A 22,417-nucleotide genomic window follows, 5' to 3' on the forward strand; every position below is an offset into this window, starting at 1 on the left:
CCCCCGACAGGGAGAGACCGGAGAGGGTGGAGATACTCGCACATCTTATGTACTGTATCACGCACACAATCCCAACCATGTTCTCTCAATATCCCTCACTATCACCAGAGCAGATCTCTCTCTCTCTCTATATCTGTCTGTGTCGTCCGCCCTGTGTTGTGTAACATGAAGGGCTGTAATCCTCGCTCTATTTCAGGAGATTTGATTTCAGACAGTCACTCCTCTCTGTGGTCCTGTGGGTCGTTCACATCTCCAGAGGGGTAATCCTGTCGGGCCGCCCTCCTGCCTGATACATACTTAAAATCATTCATTATTTTCTCCATTTAATCACCTATCCTTTCATTCTCACAGAGGATTTCTTGACCTCTCGATCCGTCGGCTCGTAGCGTTCTGTCGGCTCTTCCAAAAACCTGAAGTCTCAGTTCATTGTGCTAACAGCTTGAACTCTTCAGCGCGGGTCAGCCGTGATAATGAGTCCACAGATAATCGAGGTGTATGCTGGACTATAACCGATGCGAGAGCACATTATTACACCAACACTCCAGATGAATATTATAAAAACCAATTATTCTGCCAACTATATTATCTGGCTTTTTTTTTACCTTTATTTTTAAAATAATTCATGCAATAAAAATAAATATATATTCAACAATAAATTATACAATGCATGATTAATATGTGAACAAATATATACACAGATACAAAAATAAAATAAAAATATTTATTACATGTTATTTATATTTAAATAATTGTATTATTTAATAATACAATTTTAAATCTATTTTAGACATGAATTAAAATCTAAACTTTTTTAAGATTTGTATTTATTTTTAATGTTAAAAACAATTGTTGGATGACCATTCAATGTTGTAAAAATAGTGTATCAAAATAGTGATACGTTTTTATAATAACATGATAACCATAAACTGAATTAAAGTTGGGTTAATGAAATATATTGTTTGATGAAATAATTATATAATACAACACTGAAAAAATATTTTCATGATTTGTTATCACAACATTTATCTTTTGTCAAATCAACTTGGATAATTAATGTGGCTCAGATAACATAATATTTTAAACCTATTCTATTTATTATGAAATCTCCTTTATTGTATTAACTCAAATGTTCAATTTCAATGAACTCAAAATTTTAAAGCAACCAGGTAACTTACTTTTTTAAGTTAAACGACATTTGTTTTACACTGAATATAAATAATAAAATATAATTAAGCATAAAATATATAATACAAATATATAAATGAATTATTTTAAAAGATAAAATGTATAATAATAATATTTTTTTCAAAGTAATTATTTAGTATTATTCATTAAGCATTTAAAAAAATTAGTGAATCATAGATTTTATTATTTATTTAATATTTATTAAATATTTAATATATGTCTTTATAAAAGCGACAACAGAAATATGATAAATAAACTAATAGCAGTGTTCAGTGAGTCGGGTATTTGTACACATGGCATTTATCCTTTAAAACTTTTATAAAGCCATATCATGATAAAGCACAATATTCAATGAAACATTAAATGTATTATTGTTAATAATTCCGGCAAGTAATATAGTACATTAGCAAGCCATGACAAGCAAAATGGCACATTAATATAGTTTAGAGTCTAAATACTTCTTATGAGGCCATCAATCGTTTATAAGGAGGTTTTTGGCTACAAACACCCATAATTATGAAAAAAAATCACTAAAAACTAGAAAACATTTGGTGTTTGATGACCCTCATCTCTCTCTCTCTCTCTCTCTCTCTTCAGGACCTCCTGATAAACTTTCTCAGCCCACGAGACCTCTACCCACGATCCCACCGGTCCGCTCGCAACCTCCCGTAGATCCACGCAAAAACGACAGGCAGACGCGGCCTCCCCGAATACCGACCGGCGACAAACCAGCGCACCCGAACGCTAAGCCAGACATCTGTGACGGCGGCTTCAACACGCTTGCCATCCTCAGGAGGGAGATGTTCGTGTTTAAGGTAAGCAAACCAATGAGACATACAGTATCTGTCTGAAGCGCTCCGAACACACACACAGATTCTTAATGACAATATGAAATCAGCTCATTCCAAGCTTATGCTCTCATAACTGCTGCTTCAACACTGTGTTTAGAGCGCTGACAAACACACACACACACACGTGGCGGCCGCAGGAAACGTTTCAGTGTGTGGGTGTTTTCTCTTTGTTCTCTTGAGCTTGTGCTGAAGGAAAGTGACCCATTAGTCAGAGCCAATGAGCTTTTCTTTGCTCGCTGAACCTGAGAGCTGCCTTCATTGGATCCTTAAAGCTCTAGTGTGATAGTTCAGTGTATCAAAAGAGCTGAGCGTTAGCAATCACTGTGTGGAGGACAGTGTGTGGATTATCAGGCTCTGACCCTACTAATGAAAGCTTGAACCTCACCAGTGCCAAAAGAGAAAGGGAGGCTCGCGGAAAGCGGATCAACTAAACTGTTTAGTTCTACATACGATGTAGGGAACAGCATTTTCCAATAACGTCATGTAATTACATATCATAGTCACATGTTAATCAGAGTACAAAAGTAACCATAGGAACTGAAGGCTACTTGAGTGGTTTTCTTTAGGATCAGTATTGAAGTACATCGACAAAACATTAGTATTAATAATATTTATAGATTTGGTATAGATTTGCATATCACTATCATATTGCCATGTCATTGTCATGGTTTTTTTAAAAAATGGAATCAATACTTTTATTCAGCAATGATACATTAAATTGATTAAAAGTGAGAGTAAAGACATTTAGCTTGGTGATAAAAAGTTTCTTTCTTGAACTTTTCTATTCTTTGAAAGATCATGAGAAAGTATCACGTTTCCACACACACACAAAAGTAAGCAGAACAAAGCATTTGATTTTAAACTTCATAATAATAAGAAATGTTTCTTGAGCAGAAAATCGGCATATTAGAATGATTTCTGAAGGATCATGTGACACCGAAGACTGGAGGAATGATGATGAAAATACAGCTTTAGTCACATGAATAAATTATAGAATATATTAAAATAGTTTACTTTTAAATGGTAAATAAATAAATGTTTACATAATGTTTTACTGTATATATATATATACATATGCACACTACAATATAAATATAAGAAAATATATTACGTAATATGAATTATATATATATATATATAATAAAGATATATACTTAATATGAAATCTTTTTTATAATATAAGATTTTTAACTTTTTAACCTTTTTTTTTTTTTTTTTTTTTTACTTGTAGCTCATGTTCTCAGTAAGCTTTCAGAAAGGTGATGACTCCAAAATCCATGACTTTTAAAGTCCATAAACTGGAATCAGAACAAACAAAGAGAAGTTACGAATCGATGTCCACTAACTGCACACAGGGGCACCAAAAGAGGTTTGCAGAAGATAAAACTTGGACAGATTAACAATGAAAACTCTTTTGAAAATGTCGATAAACTCTTTTGAAAATGTCGATTCTCTCTGAAGGTATAGCACGCCATCCCATCCCATCCCACTTCCAGTGTTTTTGTTGTGTGTGTATTTTCCCGTTTAAAAATAGATGGAATTCATTTGTCAGGACTTTACAGAAAGTTTCTTTATTTCTGAATAGCCAAACTCATACTGACGTGTAGATTTATTCCGCTTGAAGAGGGTTTTTGTTGGGCTCTAATCTTGTCACTTGGTCTCCACTCCCAGTTGCACAGCAGACGCCTCTGGGAAAACAAAATGCTGTTACATTTCCTCACTTACTCACTCAGTCGCTCGCTCTCTCGCACGCTGGAGTAGTCTATCATCGCGGTTAGACAATAACACAAACATTTCTGTGCAGTAAAACACTCAAAGTCTGCCATCCAAGCTCTGAGGTGTATGTCTGTGTCAGCTTCCTCACGTTTGTGAACGGAAGACCCGATTGGCTGAAAGATGAGGAGGTCCACGATATATTGAACTGTAGACAACAGAAATACACTGACAGATCCATAATCATCAGGAAAAGTTTGATACCAGATCATTTGCTTGAAAACAATTACTAGGTCACTATAATAATATATAATTAATATAAAAAAAAATCATATGCTTATTAATGCATCATAATTATTTGCTGAGAAAATCCGAATGGAAATGATTCAAATGCATTATTTTATTGATTAAATATCTTAATAGACTAAATGTGTTTAGTATCGGTATCATATATATATATATAATCAAATCTATAACTATATCACTGACCTACAGGACAAATATCTAGCTTGTTTGACCTTTTTAAATAATGCAATGCAAATAATATATATTAAATAATACATTTTATATATTGCATGATAAATATATGAATAAATAAATGCATAAAATATTTCAGATATTTTATTCTCTAAAAAAATACAATATAAATATAACATTTAATAAACTTGTATTTCTTAAATCTTAAAAATAAGCTTTTTTAAATGTCAAAGTGAACGTCTGTACACTCAAGTCTATAAAATAATGCACTAAAAATGTGTATTAAATAATAAATATTATGTAATGCATGATTAATATATGAATAAATACATAAACTATTTCATATTTGTATTTATTTATAATACATATACAATATGAATATAATATTTAATACGATTTTATTTCTTACTTTTTCAAAAGAAGCTCAAAGTTTATAAAATAATGCAATAAAAAATATATATTTATAAAATAATGAAAATTAAATAATGCATGACAATATATATATATATGTATATATCAAATAAATTATATATTTTATTTATTATAAATATACAATAAAAACAAATTGAATAAGCTTTTTTAAATGTCAAAATTAAAGTCTATAAACCCTGTACGCACAATCTCTGCCAATGTAAATAAAAGCACACTTTGTTCTCTATCGTTTCTCCAGTAATATAAACAGTCAGTTCCCTCCTCCACTCTCTCTCTCTCGCTCTCTCACTCTCTCTCTCTCTCGCTCTCTCTCTCTCTCGCTCTCTCTCGCTCTCTCTCTCTCGCTCTCTCTCTCTCGCTCTCTCTCTCTCGCTCTCTCTCGCTCTCTCTCTCGCTCTCTCTCTCTCTCTCTCTCTCTCTCTCACTCCTCTGACTGCTCGTCTCCTGAGCGCTGGTGTTTGATGCGGTTTCAGTCTGTGCCCGGTGACAGATCTCTTCCGTCCAGTCTCCAGTCCTGTGAGGAGACTTTCACAGTCCAGTGAAGGATCTGTAGACTGTGAAACAGTGAGAGGCAGAGAGATAGAGGCTCTCAACCTGCCCGACAACACTGCTTGTGGTGCTTTCATCTTTCCCATGCATCTCTCATGATCCCTCCATCTCCCAGCACGCTGCCAGTGTTCAGTGCTGGCGGGCTTCTTTTGAACAGGCTAAACCTCACGCGCCACATGAGCGTAATCCGTATTCACATGATCATAATGCTGAGCTCTTGTTACTTACGCTTTCGTCCTGAAAAATTCACATATTAGTGAAATCAAATTAAATTTCATTGATAGATTTCCCTAGAGTCAAGAAATTTAAAGATCTGCTTCCAACAATTCTGGTTCCTTAATTAAAGACAGTTTTAATCTGACATTACATTGAATTAAGTCTGATTAATGTTCATCCAAAAATTGAAATTCTGTCATTCGTTTTTCACCCTCATATTGTTTCAAACGTATATATTAAATATCAAACTTACATCATAACTTTAACACAATTCCCCCCAATTCCAGGCCAGCCCTATATAGTGAAGACTTGATAAGGACTCTAGACTAAACCATTCTGATTTCACAAGAAGTTCTGAGCTTCGGATCCTAATAATTGAACGGCGTGTGCTTCAATTTCTCCAATCCTACCGCTGCTTTCTGTACTACAACATTATATTTAACGTTTCACTCCTCAGAAGACAGTCCAACTTGTACCGGATAATGGTCTCTCTGAGAGTGACTGTTCCTAAAAATGAGGAACGGAGGGTCACATAAGGCACTCTTTCTTACAAAATAAAACAGAATTCATTTTTTGGTCGGTGACCCATTTTTTAAGCTCCAAAATTCATGCAACCCCTCATTTTAAGATCTCACAGATGCAATATACTGTATAGAACTGCCAAAAGGTTTTACTCTTTAACATTTACATTGTTATTAAGTAAGAAGAACTATAGCAAATCACTTGAGCCCTTAATTAATAAGAAACCTCTAGAAGGCTAACTTAAAGTCACCATGAAATCAAAAATGCCAATTCATATTATAAATGATTTATTTGTGCACATCATACATTTTTTTAAATTCATGTGCCCTCGTAATCGTCAATCAAAATAACTTCTTGCAGCGACATCACTTCTCTTCTCTGATGATGTGTTCACTGGGGCGAGGGCGGGGCAACCTGTCACTCACATTAGATCGACCAATAGCAACCATCCAATCAATTCCCAACAGTCAAAATCAAGTCCAGCCCTACATTGTTTCTTGTTCGAGAAGCCGTTTCACTCAGATTTATGTCACAGGGAAGAAACGGCTATCACAACTTCTATTTCATATACCGACAATAAATATTTAGTGTGACATAGTCTATTTGAATTCTGAAGCTACTGTATGCAACGTGGCCTGTCATTCCTCACTCATTCAGGCCGTATGGAGCTGAACACACACACAACAGTGTGTCTTCTCTCATAGCCAAACAATAATGAAACGCAGATGAATGTGGAGCCTCCAGGGAGGCATAGGTCACTGCTGTCTGTGTGGGCCTTCCTGTGATTACAGTGCCAGTTGAATTTGTTTGCCTTTCTCTGGTTTTGTGATAGAAGAGGAGGATGAGAAAAAGTAGGAGTTTACATAGAAGCAAAGGAAAAAGCGACTTTGTGCCACAATGCTGTCTTTGTGTTCCTATGCAGTTGCTAATGTGAAGTGAAATGAAGGCCTCTGTGTTTAACCCATCCAAATGAGCAGTGAGTGAACACACACACACACTGCAAACCGTGGACACACACATACATTCACTGCTAGCATGTTGGTATGTGATTGCTAGCTATCATTCAAGTCTATTCAAGTTCAAGTTACACCAACCAAATCACCAACCCTAACTACGAGCCAAAGCATCAGTGATATCTGATTAATAAACACCACTATTGACCGAAATGCTTTTGATTTATATCTGTACGATACATTTTCAGTTACAGTATTTTCTCCAAGGACACAGAATACTACTTTCACTCCTGCTGACTGTGGGCGGATGGCAGTTCTCATCGAGTGTTTGTGCAGTCGTGTATAGTGTCAGATAATGGAAAAGAAACTGATTACACATTCATAGTATCATTAAAGATACACACTTTTCACACTCTCTCTAGTTTGAAAAGTACTATATATAGGCTATTCACCCACCACAAGTCATGCATTTCCAGCACAAAATCATTTCCATCACATCCCAAATTATGTATTGCGTTTAATACATTAAGTGATGGAAATTATATTTATATAAATTGTAGAATAAAATAGCCATATTTTTTCATCTTGCTTTGTGTGGGTCAATTTCATAGCAATCCTAAATGCATCCTGAATAAACAAAATTAAATCATATTTTTACACTTCTGCATAGAATCACAGCTTGATTGGAAATTATGAACAATAAAAATATTGAATAACCAAGTATACAATCCTTTGGCCAGTGTGTAAATGACAATTCGAGGAATATTATGCAGGAAGGTTATTTTTTAAATGATTAAAAATAATTATCGTTCATTTAAGTTAAGCTGAAATTAAGTGAAAAATATAAATAAATATATGTTAATTAAAAATGTTGCCTTTGCAACTAGCTGAAATATAATTGTGTTATATAAATAAAATTACTCAAACTGAAATAAAAACAAAGCTAAATTTAAAATACTTACAAAATAACAAAACTACTAAAATGACAAAAAGACTTAAAATTACTAAAATCTAAACTCAAATTAAAAATATAAAATGAAATGCTCATTTAAAATATAATAATAATTGATATAAAATATATATTATTTAAAATACAATACATATCATATTTGTGTATCATAATTTAAATAATATTTAAGATTATTATATATTCACCAGAACAAAAAAGCCATACAGGTTTGGAGTGAATAGAGATGAAGCCTGGCAGAATATGCTACTTGTTTATCCGGTTTATGAGGCGACAGGCTTGAAATCCCATCATCCTCTGTGGCAGAGTGATAAAACACAGATGAACATCAATTACACACCTAATGCGCATCATTTGCTCTTCACTAGGACTAAAGTAAAGAGCCTCCTGCATCTGATGGGAACTGTTTAACAGAGAAAGAAATATGAAATTGCCCACAGTTTCTATTCATGTGAACACACGTCCCCTCATTATTTAGATTTCTGGACCCATAAGTCGGAACTTCCCAGGAGGCAACGGTTGTTACAGCGATGACGGAGGTATCGTCTGTTTTGCTACCAACGTTTAAACAAGCTTTGGAGACATCAAAGCTGTAGATGTGTGACAGGGGATTTTCCGAAGCTGGCTGTGGACACACACAGTAGGTGAAGGCCACGTAGGAAGATGCCTGTTTGGGTTTGATTTAATAAAATATACTTTTCCGCCCCCCAAAAACAATGACAGAATCGCTGTTGTTTACAAGACAAAGCCTCTTAGAAAACCTCCAAAGCCTTGTATTGACCACTCTGTGCTCCAAAAACACAACATGCAAAGCTTTATAGGATCCATCTGGAGCTGTAAACCCCGAAGCGTGCCATGCAACTAATGTTTCTTTGTGTGTTTTTTCTCTTTCAATCATCTTCCCTCTACAAGGACCACTGGTTTTGGAGGGTCAGGGATAATGCCGTGATGTCCGGTTACCCCATGCTCATCAATGTCTTCTGGAGGGGTCTGCCACCCAAGATTGACGCCGTCTATGAGAACAGCAAGGGCAAATTTGTGTTTTTCAAAGGTAAGATTTCCACGCAATCAGATCAACGTCCCTCAGCGCAGTTTGTTTACAAGCGTAAGAAGCGAGTTGAGTTCAGAGATAGTGAGCGTGAAGATGAGACTTAACCTGGTTTCTACAGAGAGGTCAACTGCTGTAGGGCTCTCGCTGGGTTTATCTACGCCGGTTCTCTTGCCTCTAAATATAACAACATTAAGTGAAAACATCTAGTGAATACTGAAGAATGTATGTGTGTAAGAGCCAATCTCACAAAGGCTTTCAAGAGCATGGGTCATATTTTACACAAAATTCAAAAAGAAAAGACATCCATTTTATATATATTTTTTGTATTTCATATTTTTCTTAACGAAAATAAAGCTTATTTTTAAGATTAAGATTTCGGAGTACCGTAATTTCCGGACGCTCCGGAGTACAAGTCGCATCAGTCAAAAAATGCGTCATGAAGAGGAAAAAAACATATATAAGTCGCACTGGACTATAAGTCGCATTTATTTAGACATTTATTTCACAAAATCCAAGACCAAGAACAGACATGAGTAGCTGCAAGTTATTCAGCTCCACAATAGCACACAGAACAATAGGCTGAATAGGTGTCCGGTATGTTAACGTAACACATTAACAGTTATTCAGCTCCACAATAGCACACAGTGTCCGGTATGTTAACGTAACACATTAACAGATATTCAGCTACACAATAGCATAAAGAACATGTACCTGGCTGAACAGGCTACATTAACATAAGCCAGCAAGTCCAACAAGTTACCTGTAAACAAAGACCAAGCTCCCGCGATCTGAATCCATTGAGTTATTCCTCGGTGTCGCTTTTGAAAAACTCCGCCAACTAGAGCGCCCTCTCGTGGCTGTAGACGGTAATGTTTTCTCTTAGTTCATCTCAGTCAGTATTGATTAATTTTGATATATACGGTAAGTCTCACCTGACTATAAGTCGCAGGACCAGCCAAACTATGAAAAAAACGTATAGTCCGGATAATACGGTATTTAAACTAAGTGCAAATAGCCCATCTTGTTGGCAGAGGCTATTTACACTAACTCCGCCCACCATTGCCTGATTGAGCCAGACAAAATGGCAAAGCAAATCCCGCTGACAACAGAGAGTAAGGCGGTTAGCGTTAGCGTTTGAGTTTGAATCCGCCCTTTCCAAACTCACTCCTTTCCATTTTCCCATCGCATATCAGCTCAGAGAGGCATTTAAAATATAACTGTATCCTATTCTACCATTTTTTTATTGAATTAGTTTTTTTTTTAACACAGTGTGTTTAATGGACTTTATTTCACAAGCAAACAAAAAACGAGAGAGAGAGAGAGAGGCTGGGCCAAATGAGATAATGACAAATACACACACACCTACACAAACACAGCAGTTTTCCACACGCTTTTGTTCCTCGACAAACAGACAAATGGTCTCCCATGTTCAGAGAGCTTAATGAACCTTTTTAGCCCACCATGCCTGTCATCTTAATTATTTATTTGCCTGTACACCTCACAGAGAGAGAGCAAGGGAAAAGAGAGGGATGGATTGAATTATGGATGGATGGTACATGTACCAGTTGTTTCTGTGTTTTGCTGTGTGATTGCGCAAGCTTTCTGGATCAACTTTGTCCCAGATTTTTATCCTAAAATTCCTACAATTGTAAGAAATAATTACATTGTGATTTTTTTTCTCTGAGGCAGAAATGCATCAATAGGCAGCAAAATCAATAGTTTTCTCTTTAAATTCGTTAGGAGAGACACAAATTAGACAATATTTGACATTCTACATAGTAAGGATATAGAGGTGAAATAAACATTAGTATAATAATAATATAAATATATATTATAAATAAATAAATCAAAATAAAATGGCTGTATATAAATGTGAATCGGATAATAAGGTTTTGATGAGAAATGTTTGAATTCACATTGGCTGTTTGGATTGAGATTATAAAGTTATCACGTTTGTGATTTTCCTTCCCATGGGGTAGTGCACACACAGTGTGTGTGGTCCATGTGGAAACAAATAAACACGTTTGTTCACACTCATTGCCGGTAGAAAGCAGCACACAGTGAGGATCACTTACCCTGACCTCTCAGCATTTAAGTAGGTCAGAAAGCATGGCCAAAATCTGGAAGTTTAAATGTGTTGCTCTGGATAGCATTGACCTCGAGCCAACATTTACAACAAAATCATCCTGTAATTTCACTTTTACTAACATACTCGCACAATCACTGGCAAAACACAGACACTCGAGCTCTCTTGCACTCATCGGCCCTGTGGGAGGGTTCTGATTGGCACAGAGAGACGCTGACCCCGCTGAGAGGGTCATGAGAAAGACCCAGGTGACGTGACAGGCATTTCCTCTTCCAGAGAAAATGACGGGCCTGTCCTCCTCTGACCCCTCGGACTCCAAACAAACCAGGACACCCTTAACCCCGTCCACTGTGGACATGCATCCTGAGCGCTGCACCCCTGTAACCCACACTGACATCTTAAAGTGAAGGCATTAACATGTCAGGTCTGAGTAACAGAGGCAGACGTGCGGCCAAAGGCCGGTCACGGTAATTAAAAGCAAACAGGAAGTGCCTGAGCTGTGAAATTGAATGTTTGGTTTTGCTGAAGCAGACATTTATCTGGAAATGATGTAAATATTGGGGATTCCGTATCAATAACCTCAGTGTCAAATTATCAGGAAATATGATTATGGGCATCCTCACACTCAAGTTTTTCCAGACATACGGTTCAATATATATTGTACTTTTTTTATTTAAATCAAAGTCAGTATATATAACTGTAAAGTATTTATATATTATGGTACAATCTGTCTACTGACTTTGTTATTATATCTTTATAATATTTAAAATATATTGTCTTTATTAATTTAAAATAAACAAGTACAATAAAAAATTACAATCATTTGCATTGTAATATATATATATATATATATATATATATATATATATATATATATTAGTGCTGGGCAACGATTAATCGCATCCAAAATAAACGTTTGGGTTTACGTTTGTGTGTGCTGTGTATAATTATTTTGTATATATAAATAAACACATGCATGTATATATTTAAGATTTGTATTTATTTATATATAAAATATTGATATTAACATATAATATATAAATGATGTATAAATACATATATACAGTATATACATGCAAATATTTTTTAAATATATACATGCATGCATATGCATATATATATATACACTTATGTATTTGCCGTAATACTGTACTGTACTTACTGTAATAATGGCTAGTGTCTTAAAAATACTACAGTCCATTCTACTGTCTTAAAAATGTAGAGAAATAAAAATGTATTAGAACATTTTAAAGTAAAATGTAAATTAAAAACAATCAGTCAATAATACATTTGTACTGGAATATTACCGTATATATACATATTACACATTGCTGTAAAATGTTTATTGTGAAATAGGTATATATATATATATATATATATATATATATATATATATATATATATATACCGGTATATATATTATCAACATATCGGCCATTACAGTAAGTACAGTAAAATCAATCATGGCATATTTTCCTCACTGTTATGCACTAAATAGTAATAACACTATTTTTGTCAACACTCTTATATACTAAAGTCCCAGGAAGAATCACAATGCAATTAATGACAAAGATTTAATAGCCAACTAAAAAGTGCATTAAAATCACCAGTATTTATAATCAATATATAGTCCAAATTCAACTTATCCCTCAGCCGAAAGTGGAGCAACACTTGAACAAATCAGCAAGTCAAAGAGAATTTATAGAACCTATGATTTACATGTTCTTCCTCTGACTGAGCTAGATCACTGAGCACTCTCATTTGGCCCGGTGAAAATGTACCCTGGGCTGAACACTGTAATCCGCTGATTTCTCCTTTGTTCTTGTGCTTTTTCTAGGGAAGCAGTTCTGGGTGTTCAAGGACACAATGCTACAGCCTGGCTACCCCCAGGACATCTCGATGTTTGGAAACGGCATGCCAGCTCAGAGTATAGAGACAGCCGTCTGGTGGGAGGACGTAGCCAAGACCTACTTCTTCAAAGGAGATAGGTGGGTGCACAGTGTGTGCGTGTGTGTGTGTGTGTGTGTGCGTGTGTGTGTGTGTGTGTGTATGTGTGTGTGTGTAACTTCCTCTACTTGCCTATATGCAGGTATTGGAGATATAACGAAGACATGAGAACGATGGATCCTGGTTATCCCAAGTCCATCACAGTATGGAAGGGTGTTCCAGATTCTCCGCAGGGAGCATTTGTGGACAAAGCGAACGGTATGGTTCATCTCTCATAATCTTTAATGCAATTCATTCAAGTTAAGTTGTTAGCCATTTTAAAAAGGCGTTTAATGCGAAACTTTAAAATCATTCAAATGATCTACTCACCCTCATTGTTGTTCCCTTGTTTCGTATGACTGTTTCTTCCATAAGGACGGATACTGTCGAGTTTCAATAGTGACATAAAAAGCTTTGTGTGAGGAACATAGTGATATTTCACTTTTCTTTGGCCTTTCCCTTCCCTGCTCTACTTTCAAATGTAATGCATGGGAAATGTCATACACAAGTCAAATGGACCACTTCTATGGTTACAAAATATTCATTTTAAGTCAACTAAACCTTTAATAAGATCATGATTTGATATGCTAAGTAAAATTGTGAGCTAGGGGTTACTGCTGTGGTGCTCATGCAGATGACATGAGTTTGAATCCGGCTTGCAACATTTCCCAATCTCATTGTTTCGTCATCTTCCCATTAGTTCCTGGCCTTTCTTCACTATATTCGGAATAAAAAAGGCAAAAATGGCAGAAAAATAATTTGGTATATTGATACGATCCAAATTTGGGACAAAAAAAAAACTTAAGAAAAAGTTGCAATTGCAGAGGGAAATAATCTGAAAATGAAATGCTATAAAAATAACCAAAACCAACAAAAAAATATAAACATACAAACCGTAAATAAGGACTGGTGAGGTAACTAATTGAAAGGTGACCTATTAAGTCTTGATTTAGTTTTTGGGCTCTACTAGAATAGGTTTTCATCCTTCAAAATTCACATTAGTTTTCACATATTTTCACATTGTTGCAGGCGACACCTCTCTTCCCAGTCTGTCAGTAACGCTCGGTTCAGTTCTGGTCTCTATGAAACCCCTTCTTCCGAAAAACACAATGTGCTCTGATTGGTCAGCTGGACCAGTGTGTTGTGATTGGTCAACCACTTCAAGCTTGTTCTGGAAATGTCACTTCCTTTTCCTTTCATAACTGTGAGTTTCAACACACTACTAAAGCAACTCAACCAGGCCTCACCACTTTTTTTGCGTATGCCTTGGCCGGGAATTATTTAAATGAGGAATATTGTGATGTGTTTGTTCCCGGAAGAAAACTCAAGACTACAAACGAGGCGTTTCAGGGAGTTCAGAAACGGTGCGCACTGATATAGAGAATAACTCCCTTTGGAGTGGATTTGTGCTGTGTAACTTTGTAGACCTTTTTCATGCAAAACAACAACATTCCACACACACAAAAAAAAATACAATCAACCCATGCAGAACACAACACAGCATCTGATATTATACTGCATATGATACAGAATCTTTCTGTATATTGTGAAGCAGTTTAAATCAGTATAATTCTCATTTACACTGCCCTATATACACTATGTAGAGCTCAGTTCTGAAGGGTTGCATTTCAGGACAAGTGTGAATCTCTGTATGAGCTCTCGTCTTGCATGAGTTCAGTCCGTAGCTGCAGGCCCGCAGGTCGACAGCCACACACATGCCATCTGCACCCAGCATCGGTGCCAGGTTTGCCCGTGGACGCAGGCGATCATCTGAGCGTGAAGGGTGGATTGATATTCCAGGGAAACTGTTTGGCTAACCACACTTTGAAAGTGATTGTGGGCTTACTTTCAGCCCTGTCTCTGCACGTTACCCAAAAGGCCTCTGTGGGCGAGACAGAGTAGAGAAAATTGACCCTAATTATGTGTCATCATGGCCAGCCGATCATGGGGAGATCGGAAAGGACAGCTTTTTTTTTCTTCAGCTCTAGTCCTGTTTTATTGCAAGTATAGATTTTACGATAACACAGCGGTCTTACGATAAGCCTTTCTCTTTGGTTTAGTGTCTTTCAAATCACACTGAGCCCCTGTTCCAGAATGGAACATTTTTATGTCAAGGATTTAGAATCTTTATTAAACAGATTTCGTGGAAGAGTGACAGGAAATTATTGGGGAGATATGGGATCAGGGTAAATGTCAGGCTGGAACTTGCATCACCCACAGGTGCACCATGACTCAACGTCTATTCCAGCAGACCTGAACTTGTGGTTTTGGGGAAAAATGAATAAAAATTTTTTTATCGTGTATCGTAATGGTAGCAAAATTAATAGGTTTATCAACTTTTGAGAGGAAAGTGAAAATGCTATATGCTAAAAATGAAACATTTATTTACAAAAAAAAACATATCTAACAAAAATATAGAATTATAAACTATTAGCTATATAAAATTATTGATATATTACAAAAAATATCAAAATAAAACTATTTTACATATACTAACAAAACAAATCAATGTATTCAATCAAAAATCAAATAATTAAAAACTATTTACCGGTAACTAAATATTAAATAAAAATATAAAATTATACTAACATTTGTGCTGTCCAATCGATTAATCCCGATTAATCACATCTAACATAAAAGTTTGTTTATATAATGTGTGTATTATGTTATATGTATATATTTATGGGTGTATGTGTATATCTCTCTCTCTCTCTCTATCTCTCTCTCTCTCTCTCTCTCTCTATATATATATATATATATATATATATATATAAAATATATATACAAGTCAATACATTTCAATGCTACAAGTGAATTTAGGCATTACAATATTATGTATGAAAAATAGATATTCAATTTGAGATTTGTTAAAGATTAGATTTACATGTCCGCAAACATAATAACATGTAACAATGTAAAAATGTAAAAAAAAAGAAATTGTAAAAAATGTAACAATAGGTGGAAATTGGCATGAATTAAATATCCAATATAAAACCATCTAACAAATGTCTCCTGTGTCGGTGCTTTGCAGGTTTCACGTACTTCTACAAGGGGAAAGAATACTGGAAGTTCAACAACCACCGGCTGCGGGTGGAGCCCGGCTACCCTCGCTCTATCCTGAAAGACTTCATGGGGTGCGACCTCACGCCCATCGACCCCGACCTGCAGCCGACGGATGACGAGGACGTCGTGATCAAACTGGACAGCGAAGCCAGCACGGTCAAAGCCATCGCCATCGTCATTCCCTGCGTCCTGGCGCTCTGCCTGCTAGTGCTGATCTACACCGTCTTTCAGTTCAAGAGGAAGGGGACGCCCCGCCACATACTGTACTGTAAACGCTCCATGCAGGAGTGGGTGTGAGTCTGACAGCCACAAGACAGTGGAGTAACACCCCAAACTTGCGGACTTTGGCTCTCGACCTGCGTCTCGCTCTAGGAGAACAGCGAGGGCCTTTGCTTTGACTCCCCTCTCCAGGAGACGAGGGGCGCATTTCTCCTAAAACCCCCTTCTCTTCTCTCATTGGCCCCGGTGCACCCGCTGTAGGACTGCAAGGATCCCACGGTGCATTGCGACGTCCAGTGCCACTGTTCCACATGGAAATCGCTGATTGCTATACGTTTCGGTTTTACAAGTGCACGTTGAAAACACGGAAAAAAAAAGATGATAAACGTTGTCGCAGGAGCCGATTTTTTGCTTCGATTTTATTTTCAGAGATATTTACGATTCCCTTTAAAGCACTCCCAAACCAAATAAATCTCTCCAAAGAGGATCTTTTTTTCTTTTCTATACATCTTTTTTTTCCCTTCCTGCTCTTTATTTTGCAGTGATATGTAGTGGGGGAACTTTTTGACTGTTGTGGCAGTCTGTCTCAAAACAGGGGCCAAAATATTCTGCAATATTTTTAACAGCCTTAATTATGGATTGTGTTGTTTGCTTTTGTTTCAGTTTACTCGTTTGTTTTCGAGCACCGCTTTTGTTCGTCTGTCGGAAAGGCGGTGCAATATTGCTTTGCTCCCTTTGAGATCAGAGATGGCGGTTAACCTCATTTTTCGCCAGGGGCTGCACTGCAGGGTCGCCTGGAGCCGGGACGGGACTCCTTAACCTCTGCCTAACATGAAGCATATCAGTCAAAAACAGAGGGAAGACCGACGACCAATATTTTATTCTGCTTTTTTCCGTCCGACGGTGGAATTGCAACTGCAAAGGAAGCGCTTGAACCGTTGTCGTGCTTAACGCTCACTCGCGTGGTCGTGTTTTGCACGGACAGAGATTTGAGAATTCGTATCTTCCCTTTTTTTTTTTTTTTTTTTTTTTTAACGAAAGGTTGCTGTTCAAGCATGTAATTTCCTTCGAACTGCCTTGTTTTTAGGTCTGGATGGGATCCTAGAACCTTGAAGTATGAACCAGAACCACCAGAGCAACTCAGGACAGCGCTTGATTCAAAAGTGTATGCAAGCATTCACATCCAGTCCTGTGTCTTTATTATCAACCGAGAAGAAAATCAAGGATATATATCATGTAACGTTTCACCATCGCTTGTGATCGGAAGTTTCTGCGATGGGATCTGACTCTAGATCGGTCCTTCGCATCGAACGGATGTTTGAACATACAGTTATTTGCTTGCGTTAACATTTTATATGTTTGTTTGTTTGGTACATTTGAACAAACCGAATGGTCTCAACCTCAACTTTAAAGTGGTACTTAAAGTGCTAAGCTGTCATCCGGAACGTTTCCTTTAGATGCGAGAGAAAACGTACGCGATCTAAAGGAAACTATGTGCGTGTTTCTGGCAAGCAGTGTTTGAATGTGTGTCTGTATCAATGCTTTTTTTTCTTTTCTTTCCTTTTTCATTGTTTTAATAAGAAGAAGAAAAAAAGGAAAAACATGGGACATTCTTCAAGTTCATGTACTTCATGACTCAGTTTGGGACAAACCGTCCTGACAGACTTAATAAATTAATCAGTATATGATTAAAATGCCTTTTAGCGATTTGTTCACATTTACTTTACATATATTTTAAGTCTGGGAACATATAAACATCAACTCTCTAAACTTACAAAAATACCACGGTAATACGTGGTAATTTGAATACGTACCATGGTACTACCATGGCATTTTATCGTGGTAGTATCATCGTATTCTGAGCATGTAGGCTACCATGGTAATTTAGATATGTATTATGGGACTGGTAGTACCATGATATTTTTGGAAGTTCCATGCAAATACAATGGTACATAAAATCCAGTACCATGGTATATTTCAAAATTAACATCATATTACTGTCTGATACCATGGTACCACTACAGTACTTTTTTTGTAAGGGTTCAATCTTCTCTCTTTCTGACTGTGTGTGTGTGTGTGTGTGTGTGTGTGTGTACGCATGATCGCATCTGAACATTTCCCAGAATCCCAGCCGATCAAACAAAAGTCTGCCTTAAACGACTGAGAGAGGAAACGGCAATCGTTAAATAATACAAAAATCGAGTATCGTGGAGGTGGTGTGTATCCTGTGGTTATATTTAGCTAGTATGATAAGAATCAGAGCATAAAATATGAGACGGCGGTGAGCAGAGGCATTTATAACTCGCCAAGTGCAAAAGTAAACAGAGACAGACACGGCCCGTGCGCATGGCGGATGAGTTCAGCTCGGGCATCAACTGCCATCTATGTTCCAAATCAAATCTAGCTCAGCAAGATCACCGCGGACACGGTTACCGCGAGCATAATGGCTAAGATGAGAGATTAAAGCAGTAAATGACCTGAATTACTGTCTGTGGAAAACTTTGACTGCTTTTCAAACGCTTCAATCACTCTGAACCGACCAGCAATGTTGATGTGCAGAACTACATATTTTCAAAATCATCTATTTGTGGGTCGTCTGAATGACTAGTCGACTAGTTAGTTAGGATTAGGGTTTATGTCCACTAGGCACTAATCAGATGTGTGTCTTAATGCGAGGCGTTCACATACTGTAGGATGCGTTCTTGCATTCGAAAATATCTAGATGGAGCAGGAGCAATGCAGGGATCTCGAAATTAATTTTTCAAAGTTTTGAAAAGAAAAACGGCGAGATGCAAGGAAAGGAAAAAACAATTGCATGTAGACTACAATTTAAAAGTTAGGGGTTGGTAAGATTTTTTACTATATTTTTAAAAGAAGACTCTTAATCTCACCAAGGCTACATTTATTTGATTAAAAACAGTACAAATCCTAAATATTATTACAATAATAATAAAAAAAATCTATTTGAATATATTTTAAAAAGTAATTTATTCCGGTGCTGAATTTTCAGCATCATTCCTCCAGTCTTCAGTGTCACATGATCCTACAGAAATAATTATAATATGGTGATTTGCTGCTCAATAAACATTTCATATTAATATCAATGTTGAAAGCATTTCAGCTGATTAATATCTGCCAACCATAATATTTTTATAACATATCAAATGATAAAAAATGTCTAACGTTATGTCCTTGCTGAATGCATTGAATGCAAAAAAAATTTGAATGCAAAAAAATCTTCCTGACCCTACATTTTTTAATGGCAGTTTACATAAAATACAAGAAATTACAATATTAATAATCATATTATATTAGTAAAATATATATTCATCCGACAGTCATTTTCTTGAAATGTATTGTGAATTTGTTGGAACCTACGTTTTAGCATGTTGAAAATCTAAATGAGTTCATGCTAAAGCTCAGTGCGCTAAAACCGTCTGCGTCTGTAAATTAATCTTCTTTAAACGGCAACAAAAATATGAAACCCTCTGATTAAACTCATAATTTGAACCGATTAAAGTATTTTTTGCTTGTCTAGTCGACTAGTTGATCCTCCTTTGTGAGAAATGTCCACCAGACGCGCGTGCAGCGCTTATGTTTGCTAAGAAGCTAATCTGTGGTTCTGTGTGTTTGGTGTAAGAACAGTAAGTCTGCTCTCTCTCAGAACCTGTGGTGCTAACTGGACCTACACTGGTGAGCGTCATCCTGTAATCTTTTGGTGCTGTTATTAATTTAGACTTTATGGATTTACACTTGATTTGATGGTTCGTGCAGGAATAATGTATTTGCGCTCGTGTAGCACTAGCCGCGTTGGTGCATGGAGTGGACGTAAGGCTTGCGTATATATTTCCTGTGTGTTCTGTGAAGGCCTTAAGTCAGGTGTCAAAGGTTGTGCCGCCCGTCGGCTACATGTTGGTGCTAGACCCTGATTCATGTTTACAGTCTCTGTAACTTCAGAAAGGATGTGGTTTTCTGTTTGCTTTGCGACATGATATCATGATCTCAATTCCTCAAACTCATCAGCATCTGTGCTATTCTCAATCGTCCTCATCATCCTGTTTATCATCTTGCCATCCTGATTATGTTAAACGATTCCAAATGAAGGAAACAAAGTCTGAAAAACATGTTTATACTTTTTTCATTCTATCCCTGTATTTGTGATGTATCTGTTGACGATCCATTTCATTGATCAATAAACACATTTGAACATATTTCCCTAGAGCATTTTTGTGTTCATCTGCCTTTACCATCATCATGTTTCCATATTTCCTAGTCCAAACATCACTCACCCTCAGCTGTGAACATAACTGGTATAAACTGACACTAAGCTAAAAATAATTTTTCATGACCAAAAAATGTAGGCCTATTCATATTAAAATAAAATCACCACAAATTACTGATTTTTTTTTTTTTTTTTACTAATTTTTGTCAAAATGTAAAATTGTAGTTTTAGTAAAACCCAACTGCACTGAAAAGCTAACAAGCTAAACTGATAAAAATGGAAATAAAAAAAATGTAAACTATATAATTAAAAAAACTAACAATAACAACTACGGTAAATAAAAAAAAGAAAACTAAAAAAATATTATTAGAACGTATAAAATATGAGTCTAAAACATCTGCTCACAACAATTGCATCAAAAATATATAAAAAACTAAATGCATAGAAACTAGAAAACTGAAACAAAACAAACTAAAACAGAATATAATGTAAAAACGTATCAAATATAAAACATTTGCTCAAAAAATGTTTATCAAAAATGTTCACACCCCTAAATCTTCTGAAAGAAAAAAAATAGAAGAAAATATTTCTAGAATGAAATCCTTTACGGTCACACTGTTCTTACCGGGCATGTTTTTCATGCCAAAAATAAATACTCTCTGTATACAGGCTTATAAGATGTTTTAAAAATGCATCATCTTTCACCATTTCCATGGCATTTTTATGAAAATGTTCTATTTCATAATGTAAGTGATAGACTTAAACAGGCTCTAAATATGTTGCTGTAATTACCAAGTTCTTTTACTTAAAGCCCTTAGAGTTCTTTTAAATAACATTATACATGAGATTTTGAAAACATTGATACATAATGTCTTTATGAGTGTCTCCAGGCAGATGTGCATCGATGCAGCCCAGCTAGGAGCCACAACTGCAGTGAGAGCTCATTATCCTCATTAGTCGGACTGTGCTAAAGTGATTCCAACTGCAGGAAGAAATTAGCTCTATTTCTCAGAATATTGACTTGCTCGTGGGGTTCATTCTACTCTCCACGCCTTACTGACTTTTCTCAAATGATTACCGTTGCTAAGACAGAAACAGCAAACAACCACACAGGCTACCAACGGATGGCATATTTTTATACAATGCTTACTAAAAACTACATTTGTATGAAGAGTAATGGCATAACCTAAAACGTTTTCCAAAATGTGTGCAGTACAATAAAGAGATTACAGTGTGGAATAGCCAACAGTAAACCCCAATACAATGCATTCAATCGCGTTAATTTCCTGACAAATAGGCCTAATATATCCTGTACTCATTATTTCATCGGACTGCCACATATTCAGACATTTTTTACAAAAATTTGATAAAAAATGCAATCTTGAATCTGTCTTTCAACTTCGGTAGTTACACCAGTAGGCCTAGGTGGCGACAAAAGATTTCAAACGTTACTTTTTTGCCACGATTGTCTTGCAAATGAATCAATGAATCATTTGTTCAAACGATTCGCAAAAAAAGCTACTCGTTTACGTCCAAAAACTAGTCGTAGTTTCATGGGTTTTTTGTGTTTTTTTCACTTGCACGATTACAAATCTACCTGTTTGAACATCCTGCGGATGATGATGCCATAGAAGATCGAAAACTTCGAAGGGGCCGTTTTAATGTTTTTCCATTCCACTGCGCTACTTTTCCATTGTTTTTCGATGTAAACATGCGCTACACAAACGTGCATAACCGTTGCCTCACGTTTGCAGCCGCGTCTCGCGCTGAGTCGCGCATGACGCAGCATTCTAAAAAAGCGGCGCTCAAGTTAAAAGAAGTTCAACTTCGCATCTAGACCTTGCGCTTTTATTCATTCCATCCGCTTTTTAACAGCTAAAATGCATTCTGTGTAAACCAGCCTCAACTCTATTTTCATCCACGAT

General features: G+C 36.2%; 1 protein-coding gene across 1 annotated transcript in view; it reads left to right on the forward strand.

Annotated features, from left to right (window-relative positions):
* mmp16a (matrix metallopeptidase 16a (membrane-inserted)) overlaps positions 1-20,474 on the forward strand; it is a 67,806-nt gene extending 47,332 nt beyond the window's left edge. Inside the window, exons 8-12 of the mRNA XM_079602617.1 lie at positions 1,783-2,000; positions 8,778-8,916; positions 12,840-12,990; positions 13,092-13,207; positions 16,020-20,474. Of these exons, the coding sequence (XP_079458743.1) occupies positions 1,783-2,000; positions 8,778-8,916; positions 12,840-12,990; positions 13,092-13,207; positions 16,020-16,348 (953 nt within the window). The 3' untranslated portion in view covers positions 16,349-20,474. The remainder of the gene's footprint in view (positions 1-1,782; positions 2,001-8,777; positions 8,917-12,839; positions 12,991-13,091; positions 13,208-16,019) is intronic.
* The last annotated feature ends 1,943 nt before the right edge of the window (positions 20,475-22,417 follow it).

The sequence above is a fragment of the Phoxinus phoxinus genome (genome assembly GCF_949152265.1).
Source record: "Phoxinus phoxinus genome assembly, chromosome: 24".
In the NCBI taxonomy this organism is placed as follows: Eukaryota; Metazoa; Chordata; class Actinopteri; order Cypriniformes; family Leuciscidae; genus Phoxinus; species Phoxinus phoxinus.